The sequence below is a fragment of the Xenopus laevis genome, chromosome 1L, assembly GCF_017654675.1.
Source record: "Xenopus laevis strain J_2021 chromosome 1L, Xenopus_laevis_v10.1, whole genome shotgun sequence".
In the NCBI taxonomy this organism is placed as follows: Eukaryota; Metazoa; Chordata; class Amphibia; order Anura; family Pipidae; genus Xenopus; species Xenopus laevis.
The window spans coordinates 123,383,474-123,404,544 of record NC_054371.1 but is presented as its reverse complement, the minus strand read 5'-3'; the positions used below and the strand labels follow the sequence as shown (position 1 = coordinate 123,404,544).

Sequence of the window (21,071 nt, the reverse complement as noted above, 5' to 3'; positions counted from 1 at the left end):
ATTCGGCTTAATCCAAGTGCCTGGCTGAACCGAATCTAAAAAAATCATGTGACTTTTCATCACACAAAAAAGTAAGTCCGGTTCTCTTTGCATACGCAAATTAGGGTTTGAATTCGGTTCGGGATTTGGCCAAATCCTAAAATAGTGGATTTGGTTCATCCCTAGTAACAGTATAGTATCATTGTATCCAGAAGTGTTAAAGATTGCTAAAGTGTGTTGTATACATCATAGATATCCAGAAGTTGAAACTGATTATTTTGTGGCATCACCCAATTTTATTCACTTTCTTTTTACCATGCAAGTGGATTTTTTGTAATCCCTGCGCTGACAGCAGGGATATTTAAATAAAAAAGAGCTAAAAATGACTTGCTGGGAAGGTACAAATTATTAGTAATACTTTTACTCCAGATTTTTGTGAGACACAAATACAGTTTTGAATTTATTACCTGAACAACCTCTTCTGTTTATTGTAATGGTCATTAGGTGTCCCATTCATCTTTCTTTAGCGTATTCCATCCATAGCAAATTCTGGAACTAGGACAGGAGGGGAAAAAATGATGATCTAGGAAGGCATGCTGTACTTTATAATTTCACACACAAAAAAGTGCAAAAACACAATATTGTACACAATAACACTATTCAAAAGTATTCATCCCTATACGCATACCTCTATACCTGCTCTTTGAAGCAAAACGTTGGTTGCTTCTACTGCTAAATAAGGTGCAAAGAACAGGGTACACAGATGCAAGAAGGCCTGGCAATTAACACCTGCCTCGAGGAGGCCTTTGGAACATGATGATTTCAAAATATTGGCACGGAACAGTCTTTAGTTATTCACTGATGTTTGCTCAAGCTACAGGCTCCACATGCATTATTTCTACCCTTTCATCTGAGGGTTATAAACTAGTGAAGAACATTACATGTCCTAAATTGTACCTGAACTTTGAGTGAAAACCTCAACGACTAGGTTGGTTAGTTGTCAATGGCTCCACACAAAACAACCAGCTGTGATGCTGTGTATCACCTGTTTCTCAATATTTTTTCTATCACAATAATCATCTATAAAAATATAATTTAAAGTCTAAGGCCAAAACTATAAATATGCAATGAAAAAGTTTGAAAGAAATCACTCTATGTCACAGCCATATTTTATCACCTAGGTGGGAGCAATCCTTAAAGGGGTGGTTCACCTTTAAGTTAACCTTTAGTATGTTATAGAATGGCTAATTCTAATCAACTTTCAATTAGTCTTCATTACTTCTTTTTGTATTTTTTAAATTATTTCCCTTCATTCTCTGTCTCTAATTGGGGGTCACTGACCCCATCTAAGAAACAAATGCACTGTTAGGCTTCAAGTGTATTGTTACTGCTACTTTTTATTACTCATTACTTATTCAGGCCCTCTCTTATTCATAGTATAGTCTCTTGTTCAAATCAATGCATGGTTACTAGGGCAAATTGGGCCCTGGCAACCAGAAATTCCAAACTGGAGAGTTGCTGAATAAAAAGCTAAATAACTCAAAAACCACAAATAATAAAAAAATTAAAACCAATTTCAAATTGTGTCAGAATGTCACTCTCTACATTATACTTGAAACGTGAACAACCCCTTTCACTTTATTTTTACTAGTTTTTCTCGTTTTGGCTGGATAGAATTAAAGAGCAAGGCCTTGCATCATATTTACAAGGCAAATGCAATTTTAAAAAATAACAACAAAGTTTGATTTACAGTACAAAGCTATAACATAATTATGTGCCAGCTATTTATGCTGGCAGAGCAGGTATTAAATTTTCTCCTTTTTGAGGTCCACAGAAATGCTAAATGTAATAATAATTTTGACACCTACCACAGAGAGGTCCTCTCTGAGCAGATTCACTCATTTCACTGCTATAAATTTTTGTGTTCTTCTCTGTTGTTCTTCTCTTCTTGTACAGATCCACAATCAGGTAAGCAGACTTTTGTCTGCTGTCTTGATGATGACAGGTAGGGTCATATGCAAGTAGACGCACATCAAGATTGGAGGGCCTGAAACAATATTTGGCTGGGGGGCCATGCCCCTAAAGTTACATAATTGTCCATATTCCTAATGTCCTTTTGCTTGGCTTAAAACTTCTTTCCTATATGTGTCAATCCATCTCAGATGTCTTTCTTTGAGAACCTGTCAGCTTCTTTAATTACTTATTGCCTCTTTCTATCTCCTCATTGAAGATTCACCCTATTCAGGTCAACATCTTTTATCTCCCCACCCCCCATATTTTTATTATTCTACTCTTCTCACATCTCTGTCCATCTCAGCGCAGCCCTATTCCAAGCAGCAACCACTCTCATGGCTTTCCCCTATCACAGTAAGGCTTTAAATGCTCCCATAAACATCCCGCCGCATCAGGCAGATTAGTCAGTGCCTGAATCTGCTTCGCCTTCTGTCACACACTTTCCTTGTATAAACTACAACAGTGACAACAGAAATAGTTTTAACATGTCAGTCAATCTCATTCCAAGTAATCCTCTCACTGAAAACAATGAAGTTCAAATCACAGAAATACGCTGGTTAGGCAATGACTTTTGGGTTGAGATAATAAAATGTGTCTCTATTTTTGTTTGATAGATTATGCAGAACTAAGATGAAATGGTATAATTATGTTTAAGCTGTATACAGCAGTTATTAACATGAAAGTTACACCAGATGTCGGTAACATCCCAAGTAATCCACACATGCAAAGAAATCAAAACAAATAAGTCCATAAATAAGACATGTGTAATAAATTGAAATGACACAGGGAATAAGTATTGAACACATAAAGAATAGGAGGTGCAAAAAGGCATGGAAAGCCAAGAAACCTGCTCAAATCAAGCAAGCCTGTCTCCTATTACCAAGGTATCACACAAGAAACATCTCATGATGGGTAAAAGCAAAGAGCTCTCTCAAGACCTTCACAACCTTAATGTTGCAAAACATACTGATGGCATTGGTTCCTAGGCTTCTGAATGTTCCAGTGAGCGCCATTAAAGCCATAATCCGGAAGTGGAAAGAACATCATTTCACCAGACCTTTACTAAAATAAAGTCCTCTTTAACAGGGAATTATATAGACTGCACCCTGTCCAAATAACCCTTATAATTAGATTGTTGCCATGTGATGCAAATAAATCTGCCTCCTAATAAATGAAGATATCTTGCTTTAAAATCCTGTTATCCCAAATAGAAGAAGTCTTTTATTAACTCAAGAGACCATTAAGCCAACAAGTCTTGTCTGTCTTTTTTCAGATAAGTGATAATGTCCTATGTCATTAAGAAGTGACACAACCCACCAACAGAGTTTAACAAATGATGGTGTCTTCCTGTGGCATGAATGATCGTTGATGCTATTGTTGTCTAATTGACAGCTAGTGATGTATTTTACTCTGTAAGACACCTTTACCATGATGCTATTGCTCAGTATTGTGCAGCACTGAGACTGATACTGCATTACACCAATCATCTTATATTTTAATTGACTCAAAAGGCTTATTTATTTGTACAGAATATATTTGCACTTAAAAATGCCTTTCTTAATATTGTCTTATTACAAATATATTTACAATTACTTGCATTCCTTTCTTTGCATCAAAACAAAGCTCTTTCAGCTGTCTAGACTCTTGAAGCAATATATGGGTGATACCATGTTTCCAAACCCATACATTAGCAGCACCTCATTTGCAAAATATTTCCCTATAAATTGGAACCCAAGTGCAGATGAAAACCCTAAACCTTCTCTAGCTAAACCCTCCAGTGGGTCCATTTGCCTCTCATTAAGAGACTGGCTGCTTTAACAGCAGTATTCAACACCCCCTTAGTAAGATATGCACTAGGAACACCTACTGTAGATGAATAAGTTAGACTTAAGTCTGTCTCAAAAAGTGAGAAGCTGTTAGAAATATTCACCATATCAAAATTGTCAACCCAGGGAGTGATTCTGTTCCCTTTCTGTAAGGATACATTTTAAAGAGTGAAACTGTTATGCTGCTGCATAAGACGGTCATTCGACTGAGTCTTCCTGTCAAGCACAAGTAAAATTGTACTGCCAGTAAGAGCATTTGTAGCTAAGATGTCAAAACTCCCAGTTGATTTGATTCCTTTTCAGTTAAAGTAACTGTCCTACCAGATCGTGTCATTGTCAGCCAGAGACTGATGATGTATTTTAATGTATGTGAGATCCCTTCCGAGAAGGATAAAATACTTAATGAACCTTTTAAATAATGGTGGTGAGGCTGTTGGGCGTTTTTTTCCCCTAATAAGTGAGACTGATTCATAGTGAATGGATCTGTATTTTTCAGGTGGATCTGCATTTACTTCTAGTAAAACAGTAATAGGTAAAATATATATGTATAACTTATGACTGAGCATATCTTGCAGCGAGTAAATTTCTTTATATTGTCTAATCCAGTGATGTGATTGTGCTGTTAGTCTTAAATATTCCCAGAGAGAGATAGGTACACACTGGATGAGGCTGCCATAAAATAATCTATTCTGCCTTACAATTAGTCCTCTCTTATACCTATAAGGCTCTGATAGTTACTGCTAGTGAATACTAAAAAGTATTGGCATTTTTCCATGTCTGAGATTACTCATCAGTCAGACACTAATGAGTAAACTTACCTTCATTTACACATATTTCCTTTGAACTGATGTTATTTCAGGCTAATTAAATACATGTGCCTCGGTTATTGGGAATGCCCTGTTATGACCCTGTAGTAAAATGTAAAGTGAATGAAAATGTCAGATTTCTGTCCACCGCATTATAATAAGGTATTTATTTAATCTTGTGTACTAGTTACTCAAAGGGATTATTTTATATTTGTTTTCCTTTACATGGGCAGTATTTCAAGAGGAGCTTTTGTGCACAGAATATTCCATCTTTTACATGCATTTGAAAATGAGCTTCCACAATGCTTGTCATTGCTGAAGTATTCTCTATAGACAATAACTGCACTAACCTTTTCTATATATGGCCACTTAATATATGGCCACTTAATGTTCTTTTGTGTTGGTGTCAAATTGAAATACTTGTGCATATGCAAGCAATAACTGCTTAAATGAAGAGAAGAGATATTTGATGCTGACAGCAAATTATGCTCTCATACTATTCTAACTAGATAAAGGAAAACTTCACCTTATCAGCATTCACCAGCATGCAGAAAATAATATTCGAGAGAGCTTTTAAAGGCCACATTGCCAGCCCTTGTGGTATTCTTGACAATTTGGATTCTTATTTACTATTGGTAAATTTAAAGTGAAGTTATTTTGCTCTGTAACAACTACCCTAAAGCCTTCATGTTGTGTAACCTTAATATACCTTCTGGGAGCCCTTCTCCTTCATGTGCAGTACATGTGCAGTGCATGTGCACTAGAACCCTATAGTCCAGAGACCTGAACTTGCACTTCACCCTGGAAATTTAAATGGAGTGTGGTGATAGTGGAACCCAGTAGGTGGTTTAAATTGCATGGTCTTATGTAAAAAAAATAAATTTTGAAGAGAGTTGTAGAGCCAAAATCCTGCCATTAGCAGTTTAATACTGCTAATATCTCAGAAACTGCTAAAAAATGAATGTAAACTGCAAACGTACTTAAAGGGGTGGTTCACCTTTATGTTAACTTTTAGTATGTGATAGAATGGCCAATTCTAAGCAACTTTTCAATTGATTTTCATTATTTTTTTTATAGTTTTAAAATGATTTGCCTTCTGACTCTTTCCAACTTTCAAATAGGGGTCACTGACCCCATCTAAAAACAAGTGCTCTGTAATACAAATTTACCACTTTATTGAAGCCCTCCCCTACCCATATTCCAGTCTCTTATTTAAATCTAATCAACTTACCCTAGCAACCAAGGAAGCACTATTAATTATTATTAATTAATGTTCTAGATTTAAAGCCCCTTTAAAGGATAAACAACCCCTAAAAAAAACCCTACCCCCTACCACACATAGACCAGTGATCGGATTCAGGGATCGGGGTTCACTGCAGCCATTTTACGGGTCTTCAGTAATCTGAGAATCAGGCTGGTGTGGCGGCACATTCACAGTTGGAATCATTTTCAACTGCCCATATGCCGGAGATTGCAGAAGTGCCGGAAGAAGACACGAAGACTTGGAAGATGGCTGCCGTGAACTCCGATCCCTGAATCTTCACAGGGGGGTAAGTAAAAAGTTAGGGGCATTTACCCAGGGTAGGAGCTATGCTGGGGGGGAGGAGGGAGGGGGTCTATATGGGGGAGGGGGTAGGGTTTTTTTTTAATAAGAGGTTTGTTTCTCCTATAAGCTACCTTGTTTGTAATGTACATTATTGAGACTAATAATGTAGGTTTGTTTTTCTGTATCAGTTTGCAGCTCAGTGGTGCATATTCCGTTTGCTAAAATAAGGGGCCAAATTCATTGACATATGTGTATGACCAAGTTGCATTTTAATTCTGAACAGTGAGTTTTGACAACAATCACTGTTTTTTTTTAGAACTGGGAGTCTGGAGGTCTCCTCTTTGCTATCTACTGCCCAGCAGTATTTTTCAAGCACTGAGCAGTACTGTTTAATGCTGCCAGACCTTTTGCACGCTGTTTTTAAGGTGCCCAAAATAGCAGATTTATTAATGTGCCTCTCATGAGTGAAACTGATCTTTAAGTCTGCCAGGCTGCTAACCAGTTAGGGAGATGGTTTTAATGCTTATGTAGGAAGCCATGGATAAGCAGTAATTTAAGAACAACATTGCTTTTTGTTACAGCTATGGCCACCTTGTACTAATTCTTTGGCAAAATAAGCCTTTTAATCTGTAGCCCCTCCATATCCTGTCACACACACACACACACACACACACACACTGCTAAATGAAATATAAACTCATGCATATATATGCACACGGGCTTAGTAAAATATATACACACATGAAGTGAATGAGGTACAAGTGGCGTGTGCCTCTAAGCACTGGTTGCCACGGCGACAGCAAATGTCAGGTTCCGTGCGGTGAATAGTCGTTTCCATGGTAACCCCATCCTTTTCAGAGAGGTGCTGTTATAGCTGGAGTGACAGGTCTGGGGGAGGGAAGAGGTGGGAGGGGGAGGGGAAGGGCTGGAGGTTTCATGTCTGTCTGAGCATATATGTGCTGCTCTGTAGTATAGGCAGACATTGCTCTGGGTGCTGCAGACATATATATTGATGTTTATGTTACATATATGGAGCTTTCCTTTAAAGATATCCATCACTCACTCACTGCATTGTATAAGTCTATGCTGATGAGTTTCATATATGTTGACTGCTACTTAATTGTACTGTAGATAGGTACAGATTGCTTCTTGTCCTTCAGAAATAAAGAACTTTCATGATTATACATAAACCCTGTGTGTGTGATACAGCACATCTCCATATTGTAGCTATGCCTCAGGCTTCATCTTACTTTGGATACTGTAGAAATGTATTCTTTTATGACTAATCTATTACCCTGTGAGTGGGTTTTAAAGAGGAAGTGCAATGGATGCTGTATTTCAGTTAGTTTATCCTGTGTGCTACAGAAATACGTAACAGTTGGTGCTATAGATAGTTACAGCCCATGGTGCCAGGAAGACGGATAATGCTTTCAGCAGTCCTAGGCATATATTGCTTCTTTTATTGAACTCATAACTTTCTCCTTGTTTAAATATGCATTCATCTGTGTTATCCCTACAGTTACAATTTATCTGTCTGTATATCTACCCCCTATCTCTCCCTTTCTTCTTATTTACATTCTATCTATCTATCTATCAATCTATCTATCTATCTATCAATCTATCAATCTATCAATCTATCAATCTATCTATCTATCTATCTATCTATCTATCAATCTATCTATCTATCTATCTATCTATCGATCGATCGATCGATCTCTATCTATCTATCTATCTATCTATCTATCTATCTATTTAATGTGCCAGTGGGCCCAAGTCAAAGATCTCATTCATTGGTGGATCCATACCTCCCAACATTTTGGAAATAAAAAGAGAGACTAAAAAGTTTCCGTGCGCAGTGCGGCAACTTTTTGACTATGCCCATTTTTGTGACCCCACCCCTTAATTACCATGTTCATTTTACAAAATTTGGCAGGTTATGAAAGTTTGAACATATTTCTGTGTTTTTTCCCAGTTATTACAGTTTTGTTTATGAAGGTGAATTGCCCTTTAAGCTGTGAGTCTAACTTCTACCAAGAGACCTGTTATCTTATAATGTTATAATTACTTATTTGCTTATCTCAAAATTCTTACAAAAGTATCTTATCTGTAACTGTGGCTGTTCTGGGCTCTCTCAAAGAAGAAATTTGCCAAACACAAAAGGCTAGTGTAGTGGGGAAATCCCCTGCACGTTTATTTAGTCATATGATGTAACGTTTCAGGGGCGTGCCCCTTCCTGTTCTGGGCTCTCTGCCATAAGCCAATTAAGTTAAAAACATTGTTTCTTTTCCCCCGCATGTTTAGTGCAGAGAAAATCTGAACTTTCCTGTACAAACAAGGGACTGTGGGTTGAGCTGTCAAAAGAGGGACTGTCCCTCTAAAAACAGGACAGTTGGGAGGTATGGGTGGACCCCCGTGGCCGCCCCGAGAACTTTGTGATAGTACTACCCTCAAGTAGGTGAACTTGAATATACAGTATATTTGTTGACAAATAGCCATGGAAGCAGATATATATTAAAAAGGGAAAACAGAATAAAAAGTGAAAAATTCTCTTTTATAAAAGACTTAATAGTGTGCTTTCCAAGTGGTTTAAAATCTGGAGTATGCCATTCAGTGGGATGCTTTAGTAAAAAGTTATAGTTGATGGGATGTCTGATTGTGGGGGCCCTGTTGTAGTGGGCCCTGGGCAAATGCCCCTTTTGCCTCTATCTACCTATCTATCTATCTATCTATCTATCTCTCATCTATCTATTCACCTGCCTGTCTACCATCATCTGCTAACGAACAGGATTTACATTTCAAAATTCTTAAAGTTACCTCTAAACTTTTTACTTGCTGCAAACCTTGAAATTAGTGCCTCTTTCATGTTTTCATGTCCTTTTAGCATACTACAAAACTTAAAAACCCCCATATGTAATTAAAGGCACAAAGTTTGCCCAGGGGTAGTAACCCATATTTTAGGGTTATGTAATTAAAGGCACTAAGTTTGCCCAGGAGCAGTAACCCAAAGCTACCAATCAACAGGTAGAATTTCCTGTTCACATGTTTAAAAGCAAACATCTTATTGGTTGCTATGGGTTACTGCCCCTGGGCAAACTTTGTGCCTTAGAATCTTATGATGACCAGAAGATTTTGAAGCTAGGAGCAGAGGATTGACACATTATGGAATATATATGAAGTAGAGGAGCCCATGCCAGGAAGGAATAAAAATCTCAAGAACCAATCGATAGGTCAGAGAAACAGAAACACAGAATACAGAATTCTGTGTGAAACACAGAAATACAGAATTAAACAGAGGCAGGTCTAGAGCCAGTGAAACAGAAATTTTGTATGACAGATGCAAAGCCGGAGGCAGATATACACACACATATACCAAGCATGTCTCTGAGATGGGTACAGAGACACTGAGAATGATGGCAAAAATGGCTCAAGCAGGAGTGAAATATAGAGCCAGAGTAACAGAAGATGGCTCCAAGCTATGCAGAAAGGCTGGGCTGCAAATTCAGGAAAAGCTGTGAAAGAACGAATCTCTGTGTGTTATATTGTAATTCTATACTGGAAGCTTGAGAAACATGAAATAATTGCAAAAGAAATTAGCAAGTATTACACAGTGTAATTTACATGTAAAATGATGTATAAAAGAGCATTTGGAGTCACATGGGTCTGCTGTGAAACTGGGAACCCTAAACTAATTCCTTCTCTGCCCTGCATGAAGACTCTTTCTCGCATTCCGTTTTTATGACCTTTATGTCTAAATTAGGAACCTGATGACTGAGTGCTCTAGATGTAAAATGCAAATGATTTGCACTGTTATTTAGATTTGCAGACAACTCACTGAACAATAAATATACAGTAGGTGTAGGGTTCTGGCATTTTCCACATGCAGCTCCATTGCTAAGGATTATGGTAGATGCACTTCAGCAACAGCTAAAGGCAAGTTTTGTTATCCTGGGGGTGTTAGATTTTTTATAATCTTCCATCCTTGCTCCACATACATTAAAAAATAGTCGCAGGATTCATGGGATACGTCTATTTGCTGCTTCCAGAGGGAAATTCTGGCTACTTTCTTGTCACAAGTTGCTACAATTCTGATATGTATCGCCCACTGAGAGGCTCACAGAAGGGAAGAGATAAGCAAGAAGGAGAAAGATGGATGACAGAGAGAAAGACACAGAGCCTAGGGCAGGGAGATAAAGACTGATAGATCCTCAGAAAGAGGAATTAGAAAGGACTAGAAGCTTGTTCCTTGAAAAAAAATAATAAATAAATAAATAAATAAATAAATATATATATATATATATACGACAAAAAAGCTGAAGCACACCAGGATTTTCTTCAAGAAATGTAAAACTGTTTATTCCATCAACGTTTCGGCTCTCGAGTGGAGCCTTTATCAAGATAAAGATTACAACAAAGTGAAAACTATTTAAAGACTCACCCAGCTCACTCCCACCTCCCAGTGACGCCCCCTTTCAGGTGTGAGGGATAATTAGAAAATTCATTAGTGTGACTGGTTCTTCCAATAGATACATTCTGTAGAAGCAAATACATATAAAACACAGAATGTGAAATACAGTGTATAACGTGCTATATATAAATATTAAATATTAAACATCAAAATAGAATTTATATATAAAAACACTTAAAAATCCACAAAAAGGATTACCAGTATCAAACCTAAAAACAAACTGTTTGCAGAGATCGCTATATTATACTTGACAATCATTTTACAGAATCTACCCCTTTTATCTTTTATCCAAAAAAGGAGAAAAAGAGCAATATTCATTGAGACCGCGAGGGGCCACGGTGTCCAAAGTTTTAATCCAATAAACTTCTTTTTGCAAAAGTAACCGGTCCCAGTCACCCCCCCTATTAGGTTCAGGTACCAAGTCAATCCCCATGAATCTCAAAGTGGGTAACCCATGTCCCTTTGCTAAAAAATGTTTGGGTAGTGGTAAATCCGATTTTCCCGATTCAAGTGCCCGTTTAATTGAGGATCTATGATTGCCCATTCTCTCCCGTAGATTGTTTTGAGTTTTCCCAACATATGTTAACCCACACGGACAAGTTATAATATAGATGACATGTGTTGTCGTGCAGGTAATACGATGTTTGATGGGTATTTCTTTCCCAGAATGGGGGTGTCTAAAAGAATTACCTGTCGTCATCTGTCTACAAGTAATGCACCCCGCACATTTAAAACACCCTTTCTTAAGTTTACTTGAGATGGCACTGCATGTATCATAACATTGAACAGGATCTGTTTTCATCAGTAAACTTCTCAGATTAGGGCCCCTTTTGAATCCCCATAGTGGTTTTTCCTTCACTTTATGGGCCAAACTTTTATCGCTTAATATGATGGGCCAGTGATTGTCTACAATATTTCTAATTGCTGGGGAACCTGTGGTATAAGTAGATGTTACAATGAAGCGGTTTCCTTCATTAGGTGTCTTCTTGCCCTGTCTCGCCCTCTCTTGTGCAATGTGTGCTCGTGCCTTAGTCAAGGCAGCCGATAAAGTATTCTGGTCATAGCCCCTTTGTACAAACCGGTCAAAAGTTTCTTGTAATTGTAACTCACAAATATCTTGTTCAGAATTGTTCCGCATAGTGCGTAAAAATTGAGAGAAGGGAACTGCATTTTTGGAACTTGGGGGATGAAAACTTGTGGCGTACAATAAAGTGTTCCTATCTGTGGGTTTACGATATAATTTGTACCCCAAGCTATTATCCCTTCTAAAAATTTCCACATCTAAAAATTGAATTTGTTGCGGATGTATTGTAGCAGTAAACCTAACTGGACTATCCAGCTTGTTAAGGTCTTCGACCATCGCATTCAATGTTGCTTCGCTGCCTCGCCATACAATTAAAATATCGTCAATATAACGTAAATACAGTAACAGGGAATCACCGTATAAAGGGACAATATTATGCTGTTCGTACATGGCCATATAACAGTTGGCGTAGGCCGGAGCCATCGAGGCACCCATCGATGTGCCTGTCTTTTGAAGAAAAAAATGTTTTTCAAACCGAAAGTAGTTGCATTTCAATGTTAACTCCAATAATTGACAAATAAATTCGATTGGAGGGCCAGCGTGCACAGCAGAATTTTGTAGTGCCCACCGAACTGATTTAATTCCTTCAGAGTGAGGGATAATAGTATATAAACTGCTTACATCGAGGGAAGCTAATAGTATGGGTTCGTTAGGTAATTTTAAATTTGACACAATTTCCAAAAGTTGTTGAGTATCTTTTAAATAGTAGGGGAGAGCTTGTACGGTACTTTGTAGACAATCATCTAAAAATAGGCCAATGGGATGTAACAAACTCCCACGAGAGGACACAATGGGCCTACCGGGTGGATTCTTCACATCTTTATGTACCTTGGGAAGACAATAAAGTACTGGACAAATAGGGTGTTCCTGAGTAAGGAAAATTCTTTCTCCCTCAGTAATCCACTTTTGGGTTACAGCATGTTTTAATACTAATTCTATGTCATCCTTAAATTTAGATACAGGATTAAAGGTTAACTTTTGATAAACCGCAACATTGTTAAGCTGATTACATACCTCATCACGATAGTCTTTATAATTCATTATAACGATACCCCCTCCTTTGTCTGCTGGTCGTATTACAATGGATTTATCGTTATTCAAAGACTTAAGAGCTCCTCTTTCATCAGCAGACAAATTAGGGTGTACCTTAAATGAAGATTCAGACAAGTTAGAAATTTCGTGAGAAACAGTCTGCAAAAACACCTTAATGTTAGTATTGCTAGAACTAGGGTCAAAGTCACTTTTCGTCTTCCATTTTAATTGAGTGTCGTCTTGTTTTTTGTCCCCATAATGTTCTAGTAAACGTAGTTTTCTGCCCATCTTATAACAATCCACCTCACAATTAAATTTGTTAAATGGTACTGTGGGGATAAAAGATGTACCTTTGCAAAGTAGTGATGACTCGGCTTGTGTCAGCGTGTGTTGCGACAAGTTATATATTGGAGTCAATGCGGGTATCTGGGAGGACGTCCTCCTCTGCTTCTTCCCCCTCCGGATGCGCCTCGGCCTGCTCTGCCTGCGCTCCTGGTATTCACTGGGGAAAATTCCTCTCTCGGTCCTCGGTCTGTGGGTAGGGTGTCCAGCTGAAAATGGATCGCTTTCTGGCTAGAAGAGGATGCGGCTGTGGCAGCGTGCTGTGTTACAGGAACGTCGCGTCCTGATGACGTAGTATCATCTTCGCCGGCTGATTCGCCAGAGCTGTCCACTGTACTGAGAGTACGGATGCGCTGTTTCCGCCATCTTGGTTGTCCTCTCCGCCATCCACCCGTTCCTCCTCCGCCTGCAAGCCACCTGTAAACGCGGTGTTGTTGGTAGTCTTCATCCACCTTGCGCAATTTCTCTCTTTTAAAGCGGAGTAAGTCATTTTTAAATGTGTCCACATTGTTTTTCAATTTAGTGTGGAATTCTGCAAGGTGGATGAAGACTACCAACAACACCGCGTTTACAGGTGGCTTGCAGGCGGAGGAGGAACGGGTGGATGGCGGAGAGGACAACCAAGATGGCGGAAACAGCGCATCCGTACTCTCAGTACAGTGGACAGCTCTGGCGAATCAGCCGGCGAAGATGATACTACGTCATCAGGACGCGACGTTCCTGTAACACAGCACGCTGCCACAGCCGCATCCTCTTCTAGCCAGAAAGCGATCCATTTTCAGCTGGACACCCTACCCACAGACCGAGGACCGAGAGAGGAATTTTCCCCAGTGAATACCAGGAGCGCAGGCAGAGCAGGCCGAGGCGCATCCGGAGGGGGAAGAAGCAGAGGAGGACGTCCTCCCAGATACCCGCATTGACTCCAATATATAACTTGTCGCAACACACGCTGACACAAGCCGAGTCATCACTACTTTGCAAAGGTACATCTTTTATCCCCACAGTACCATTTAACAAATTTAATTGTGAGGTGGATTGTTATAAGATGGGCAGAAAACTACGTTTACTAGAACATTATGGGGACAAAAAACAAGACGACACTCAATTAAAATGGAAGACGAAAAGTGACTTTGACCCTAGTTCTAGCAATACTAACATTAAGGTGTTTTTGCAGACTGTTTCTCACGAAATTTCTAACTTGTCTGAATCTTCATTTAAGGTACACCCTAATTTGTCTGCTGATGAAAGAGGAGCTCTTAAGTCTTTGAATAACGATAAATCCATTGTAATACGACCAGCAGACAAAGGAGGGGGTATCGTTATAATGAATTATAAAGACTATCGTGATGAGGTATGTAATCAGCTTAACAATGTTGCGGTTTATCAAAAGTTAACCTTTAATCCTGTATCTAAATTTAAGGATGACATAGAATTAGTATTAAAACATGCTGTAACCCAAAAGTGGATTACTGAGGGAGAAAGAATTTTCCTTACTCAGGAACACCCTATTTGTCCAGTACTTTATTGTCTTCCCAAGGTACATAAAGATGTGAAGAATCCACCCGGTAGGCCCATTGTGTCCTCTCGTGGGAGTTTGTTACATCCCATTGGCCTATTTTTAGATGATTGTCTACAAAGTACCGTACAAGCTCTCCCCTACTATTTAAAAGATACTCAACAACTTTTGGAAATTGTGTCAAATTTAAAATTACCTAACGAACCCATACTATTAGCTTCCCTCGATGTAAGCAGTTTATATACTATTATCCCTCACTCTGAAGGAATTAAATCAGTTCGGTGGGCACTACAAAATTCTGCTGTGTACGCTGGCCCTCCAATCGAATTTATTTGTCAATTATTGGAGTTAACATTGAAATGCAACTACTTTCGGTTTGAAAAACATTTTTTTCTTCAAAAGACAGGCACATCGATGGGTGCCTCGATGGCTCCGGCCTACGCCAACTGTTATATGGCCATGTACGAACAGCATAATATTGTCCCTTTATACGGTGATTCCCTGTTACTGTATTTACGTTATATTGACGATATTTTAATTGTATGGCGAGGCAGCGAAGCAACATTGAATGCGATGGTCGAAGACCTTAACAAGCTGGATAGTCCAGTTAGGTTTACTGCTACAATACATCCGCAACAAATTCAATTTTTAGATGTGGAAATTTTTAGAAGGGATAATAGCTTGGGGTACAAATTATATCGTAAACCCACAGATAGGAACACTTTATTGTACGCCACAAGTTTTCATCCCCCAAGTTCCAAAAATGCAGTTCCCTTCTCTCAATTTTTACGCACTATGCGGAACAATTCTGAACAAGATATTTGTGAGTTACAATTACAAGAAACTTTTGACCGGTTTGTACAAAGGGGCTATGACCAGAATACTTTATCGGCTGCCTTGACTAAGGCACGAGCACACATTGCACAAGAGAGGGCGAGACAGGGCAAGAAGACACCTAATGAAGGAAACCGCTTCATTGTAACATCTACTTATACCACAGGTTCCCCAGCAATTAGAAATATTGTAGACAATCACTGGCCCATCATATTAAGCGATAAAAGTTTGGCCCATAAAGTGAAGGAAAAACCACTATGGGGATTCAAAAGGGGCCCTAATCTGAGAAGTTTACTGATGAAAACAGATCCTGTTCAATGTTATGATACATGCAGTGCCATCTCAAGTAAACTTAAGAAAGGGTGTTTTAAATGTGCGGGGTGCATTACTTGTAGACAGATGACGACAGGTAATTCTTTTAGACACCCCCATTCTGGGAAAGAAATACCCATCAAACATCGTATTACCTGCACGACAACACATGTCATCTATATTATAACTTGTCCGTGTGGGTTAACATATGTTGGGAAAACTCAAAACAATCTACGGGAGAGAATGGGCAATCATAGATCCTCAATTAAACGGGCACTTGAATCGGGAAAATCGGATTTACCACTACCCAAACATTTTTTAGCAAAGGGACATGGGTTACCCACTTTGAGATTCATGGGGATTGACTTGGTACCTGAACCTAATAGGGGGGGTGACTGGGACCGGTTACTTTTGCAAAAAGAAGTTTATTGGATTAAAACTTTGGACACCGTGGCCCCTCGCGGTCTCAATGAATATTGCTCTTTTTCTCCTTTTTTGGATAAAAGATAAAAGGGGTAGATTCTGTAAAATGATTGTCAAGTATAATATAGCGATCTCTGCAAACAGTTTGTTTTTAGGTTTTGATACCGGTAATCCTTTTTGTGGATTTTTAAGTGTTTTTATATATAAATTCTATTTTGATGTTTAATATTTAATATTTATATATAGCACGTTATACACTGTATTTCACATTCTGTGTTTTATATGTATTTGCTTCTACAGAATGTATCTATTGGAAGAACCAGTCACACTAATGAATTTTCTAATTATCCCTCACACCTGAAAGGGGGCGTCACTGGGAGGTGGGAGTGAGCTGGGTGAGTCTTTAAATAGTTTTCACTTTGTTGTAATCTTTATCTTGATAAAGGCTCCACTCGAGAGCCGAAACGTTGATGGAATAAACAGTTTTACATTTCTTGAAGAAAATCCTGGTGTGCTTCAGCTTTTTTGTCGTGGATATTTTACTTCTGGATTGCACCCAGGTCCCTAACTCCTGAAGTGTGTGCTAAAGCCTTCTACACTATATATATATATATATATATATATATATATATATATATATATATATATATATAGTATCCAGGCAAACTAAGAAAAATAGGAAAATGACAGGAAAATTTACTTCCCTTGTTCTCATCTCCTCTCAAATAAAAAACTGAAATATTACATTTATATTGAACTATTTCCATTCAAAATGGAAGTTTCTACCTACATCCAGATTTCAAGCTGGTCTTGTTTTTAAGCAGAGGTGTAACAATAGGGGAAGCAGACCTCTGCAGCTCCTTAAAACCAATGAGTATAGAGGCCTTGACTGGTAAGCAAATTCTCTATGAATATTACAGTGACACTTTATACAAGTATACTGAATGTATTGTATTCATTATTTACACTCAGAATGTCTAACTGTTTTAGAATTACAGCAGGTTTGGGATATGGAATACTTGACACAAGAGGTTCTGTTTTTTGCTTTTATGTGGAACCCATTGAGTTACTATCAAATGCTAAAGGATGTCTAACAACTACAGAGGAATAGAAGATCAGACAAGAATAAAGCATTGGTCGTATAATAGTGTACACTATTAAAAGGGATCCTGAGTAGTGATATTGTGCATAAAAGATTTCATGCACAGGCATGTACAACTCCCATCACTCTCTGTTAGATACCAATAATAGGAGTTATAGCTTAATGGCAGCTGTGCAACCGGGGCCCGACTAGAAAGAACATGATTCCATGATTAAAGGAACACTTGCTTTGATATTTTGATTGGTTGCCTGGTATCCTAAATATTTAAAGTACAACAGAGCATGAAGATGTGTTATGTGTTTATCTATGATCCTGGAACTACTTATTGCAACTCTTATAGACTTAATTGAAATATTTTTTTTCTGTCTGCCATGTGTTATTGCACAAATAAACATGTCTATGCATAGGGATCATGGTTCAAGGGCTGGATGAGAGAAATTCATCCGCCATGTTCTCTGGTTTTTAGATGGCACGTCCCATCCAGGTGAAGCCGGCAGACAGCGAGAGCCGAGGGGGTATGTATCCTGCCCAGCCTCACTGTATACTATGTTCAACTGCTAAGGTCCTTTGCTCTACTCATTGTAAAGTGGAGCAAGGCTTGGTTAGCATTTCCCATTTCATATGAATGTAGTATATCCACCATCTACATATAAATTTTCATTATATGGTGTCTGTGTTTTCCTTGTGTTCGGAATACATTTGTTGTTAAGGGGTACTCATCATTTACAGAACAGTGTATTCCTGATTGGTGTAAAGATACTCATCATCCTTACACTACCAAGCATGTTCATTGAAACTATCACTACACAGTGCACCATGTCTTGTCTCGGTGTCTCAAAGGCAATGATGCATCAAATGCCATCAAATTTCAGGGGATGCCCAGATTACTTTCCAAAAATATTCTTCAAATGAAATCCATTTAAAATGGAAATTGATATTCTAAAATTATATTACACACATCATAGATTTTCTGTAATTACCCATATCCCATTTCTTGAGAATTTGGAGTTCAATTTTAATTGGATCCAAATATCTGTCTGAATCCCATTTGGTGCATCCTTGCTAAATGATTGGTGTTATTATACCGTGCATTGTGGTATGCATCATTAGTTGCAGGGCATTATGTTTCTTATTAACAGGCAGACATTAACTTGTTGTTATTTTGCACATGCCAAGTGTGTGTTTTTGGTGTAGTGATACTCAACATCATTACCCAGCAGCTTGTGTTCATTATTAGGATGCACATGATCTGTGCCATTGTACATTGCAGAAATGTGCATTATCAACCGGACCCATAATAGTGTACATTCATTATTCATTCATATATGATCAGCTTGTTTGATTGCAAACTTGTGTTCTGTCTCGGCACGCCAACCCATTATAATGATGTGTATCTGTGTGTCATCTGTGTGTTTGTATTTGTTTTGCTGAATGTACAACATTATGGAATGTGAAAGCACTTTTACGATTAAAGAGTTATGAGAATTTTTTGGTAAGCTTATTGTTATCAATAGATAGATACTCCTTCAAACTACTTTTATATGTACTGTGTGTTCACATAAACTGGGGTACCCCTGCAAGACATGTTTCTCAAAAAAAGTATTCTTCAGAGTTGGCCTGAGACAGTGAGATAATAGGCTACATACAATGCCGACCCTGCCAGCTTGAGGAAGTGGCTATCTATTTCCACCCTTTTTGCTCTAGGCTTGAAAGAGAGAGGACATAAATGCAATAAGGCTCAAGGCTCAGAACAAACCAATTAAAATACATGGGGGGGGTTTGATGCAGAAAAGAAGATGAAATTCAGGAAGCATTGTTTTGTTTTCTACGGAGAATACAATCTGTGCAGCACCTCAGGCACCAAAAATCTGCTTGTAAATTCTATTGGGTATGGATTCAGTGTGCCTGAAATGATCTGCCTATGGCGCCATGTAAAATTAGGGGCACTCGATAAAAATATATACACAAATATTGTTTAAAGCAGGTTTTATTTAGGCTGTCTCCCGTAGTTCGAAGTGTAAGGCCACATATCCTGCTGGACTACTGTCAGTCTAGGGATGGGATACTCTCCAGGGTTTGGGCTCAGAGAGTTGGAATGTATTTTGAGAAACACTAGCCTTGCAGGGATATGTACTATAAGTGTAGAGATATGAATGCTGTCCAGAGCTGCATGCTTTGATTTAAAGCATACTGCCATAATATAAATCAGCATGCTCATCTTGCATGTGTACATTCAAATAATGATTGTATAGAATGTGAGAGGTCCGCATAGGATATACATTATAAGTGGTATAGTATGTGAGCGGTCCAAGGACACACTAATCTATATGCTTGTTTTTGTTTTGTTTTGAAAGGGTAGTTCACCTTTTAAGTTAACTTATAGCATGTTATGAAAGGCCAGTTCTTAGCAACTTTATAGTCTTTATTAGTCTTTATTTTTTATCATTTATAGTTTTTTTAATTATTTGCCTTCATTTACTGATTCTTTTAAGCTTTCAAATGGGGGTCAGTGCCCCCGGCAGTTAAAAACTATTGCTCTGTGAGGCTACAATTGTATTGCTATTGTTACTTTTCATTACGTATCTTTGTATTCTGGTCCTTTTCTATTCATGTTCCAGTCTCTCATTCAAACCACTGCCTGATTGTTAGGATAATTTAGCCCCTATAAAGGTTCAGATGATCTCCCACGCATCCAAAAAATTGGGAGTTTTTGGCCAATAACCAAAAAAAATCGAGCGAGAAAAGACAGGAAATTTTGTATGATATGAGTTTTCGCTCAATTTTATTGATTTTTTTTCTGATCTGACTTTTTTGAGTCATTTTAACGATAAATAAGGTAAAATCATGAATGGGAGTTTGGTTGAGTTTTTTTTAATATAAAAAAAAGAGATAAAATTGGATTTTAGTAAATAACCCCCTAAATAGTGTGTTCATTATCTGTAGTATAATTGTGCACCATAGAATTCAATGCCATTTGTTATATCCTCATAATCACTATCCATTGTTTCACTGAATGTCCCTGTTTAGCACTGTCTCCCTTACATTTTTGGCAGCATTTTTCCACAAAAACCCTCCCTGCAGTATCCATCCCACTGCCATGGCACACGGCGTGCCGGCACAGTCTGCAACCATGGAAACCAGATGCAGCTTCCAGCTTCAGACTCAATTTTCATGGTTGCTGGACAGCATGTTAAATTGCCAATCAGAGGGTGAAGAGAAAGAAGCTGTTGCAGGGGGAGATGGGGAGTGTGCAACAGAGCGTGCAAGATGGGAGGGGGAGGATGCTGTGTGCAGGGTGTGGGGCATCATCAGCTGTGTGCATTGTGTCAGCGCAGTATAATGGAATGCTTAGAGGGTCACTGACATGTTTTTAATTGCATGCGTCTGTCACTTTGGTTATTTACACATGCATGTCTTCCCTGTATAACTCCATTCTGTACTATTTGTGTGTATCATCACACTCGTACAAAGCATGCATATTGGTCCCACATGCTACAACATCTATAAATGTAAGGGTCGTGTCTTTTAATAAACGTGTATCCCATTTGCCATTTTTAGCATTGCACGCATAGCGAGTGCCTTATTTATAAATGCATGTTCTTTTCAATCAACCTTTATCCATACCAAAAGAACTGTGAATGGCACAGTAAAAATAATGAACTGCAAACAAGTGTACATTTTCCTGTGCAATAACGAACCATACCAACCAATTAAAATGTTGCTTATTATTATTAGTTTTATTGCAAGCTACTTGCTGATTGGTTGCTATGGACTAACTCAATGTGGGGCAA

At 38.4% G+C, this 21,071-nt stretch overlaps 1 protein-coding gene across 1 annotated transcript in view; it reads left to right on the top strand.

The window, feature by feature from the left end:
• The window catches only part of LOC108713430 (CUGBP Elav-like family member 5), a 74,360-nt gene that overhangs the window by 29,305 nt on the left and 23,984 nt on the right, over positions 1–21,071 (top strand). Inside the window, exon 3 of the mRNA XM_018256990.2 lies at positions 17,747–17,795. Within this exon, the coding sequence (XP_018112479.1) occupies positions 17,747–17,795 (49 nt within the window). The remainder of the gene's footprint in view (positions 1–17,746; positions 17,796–21,071) is intronic.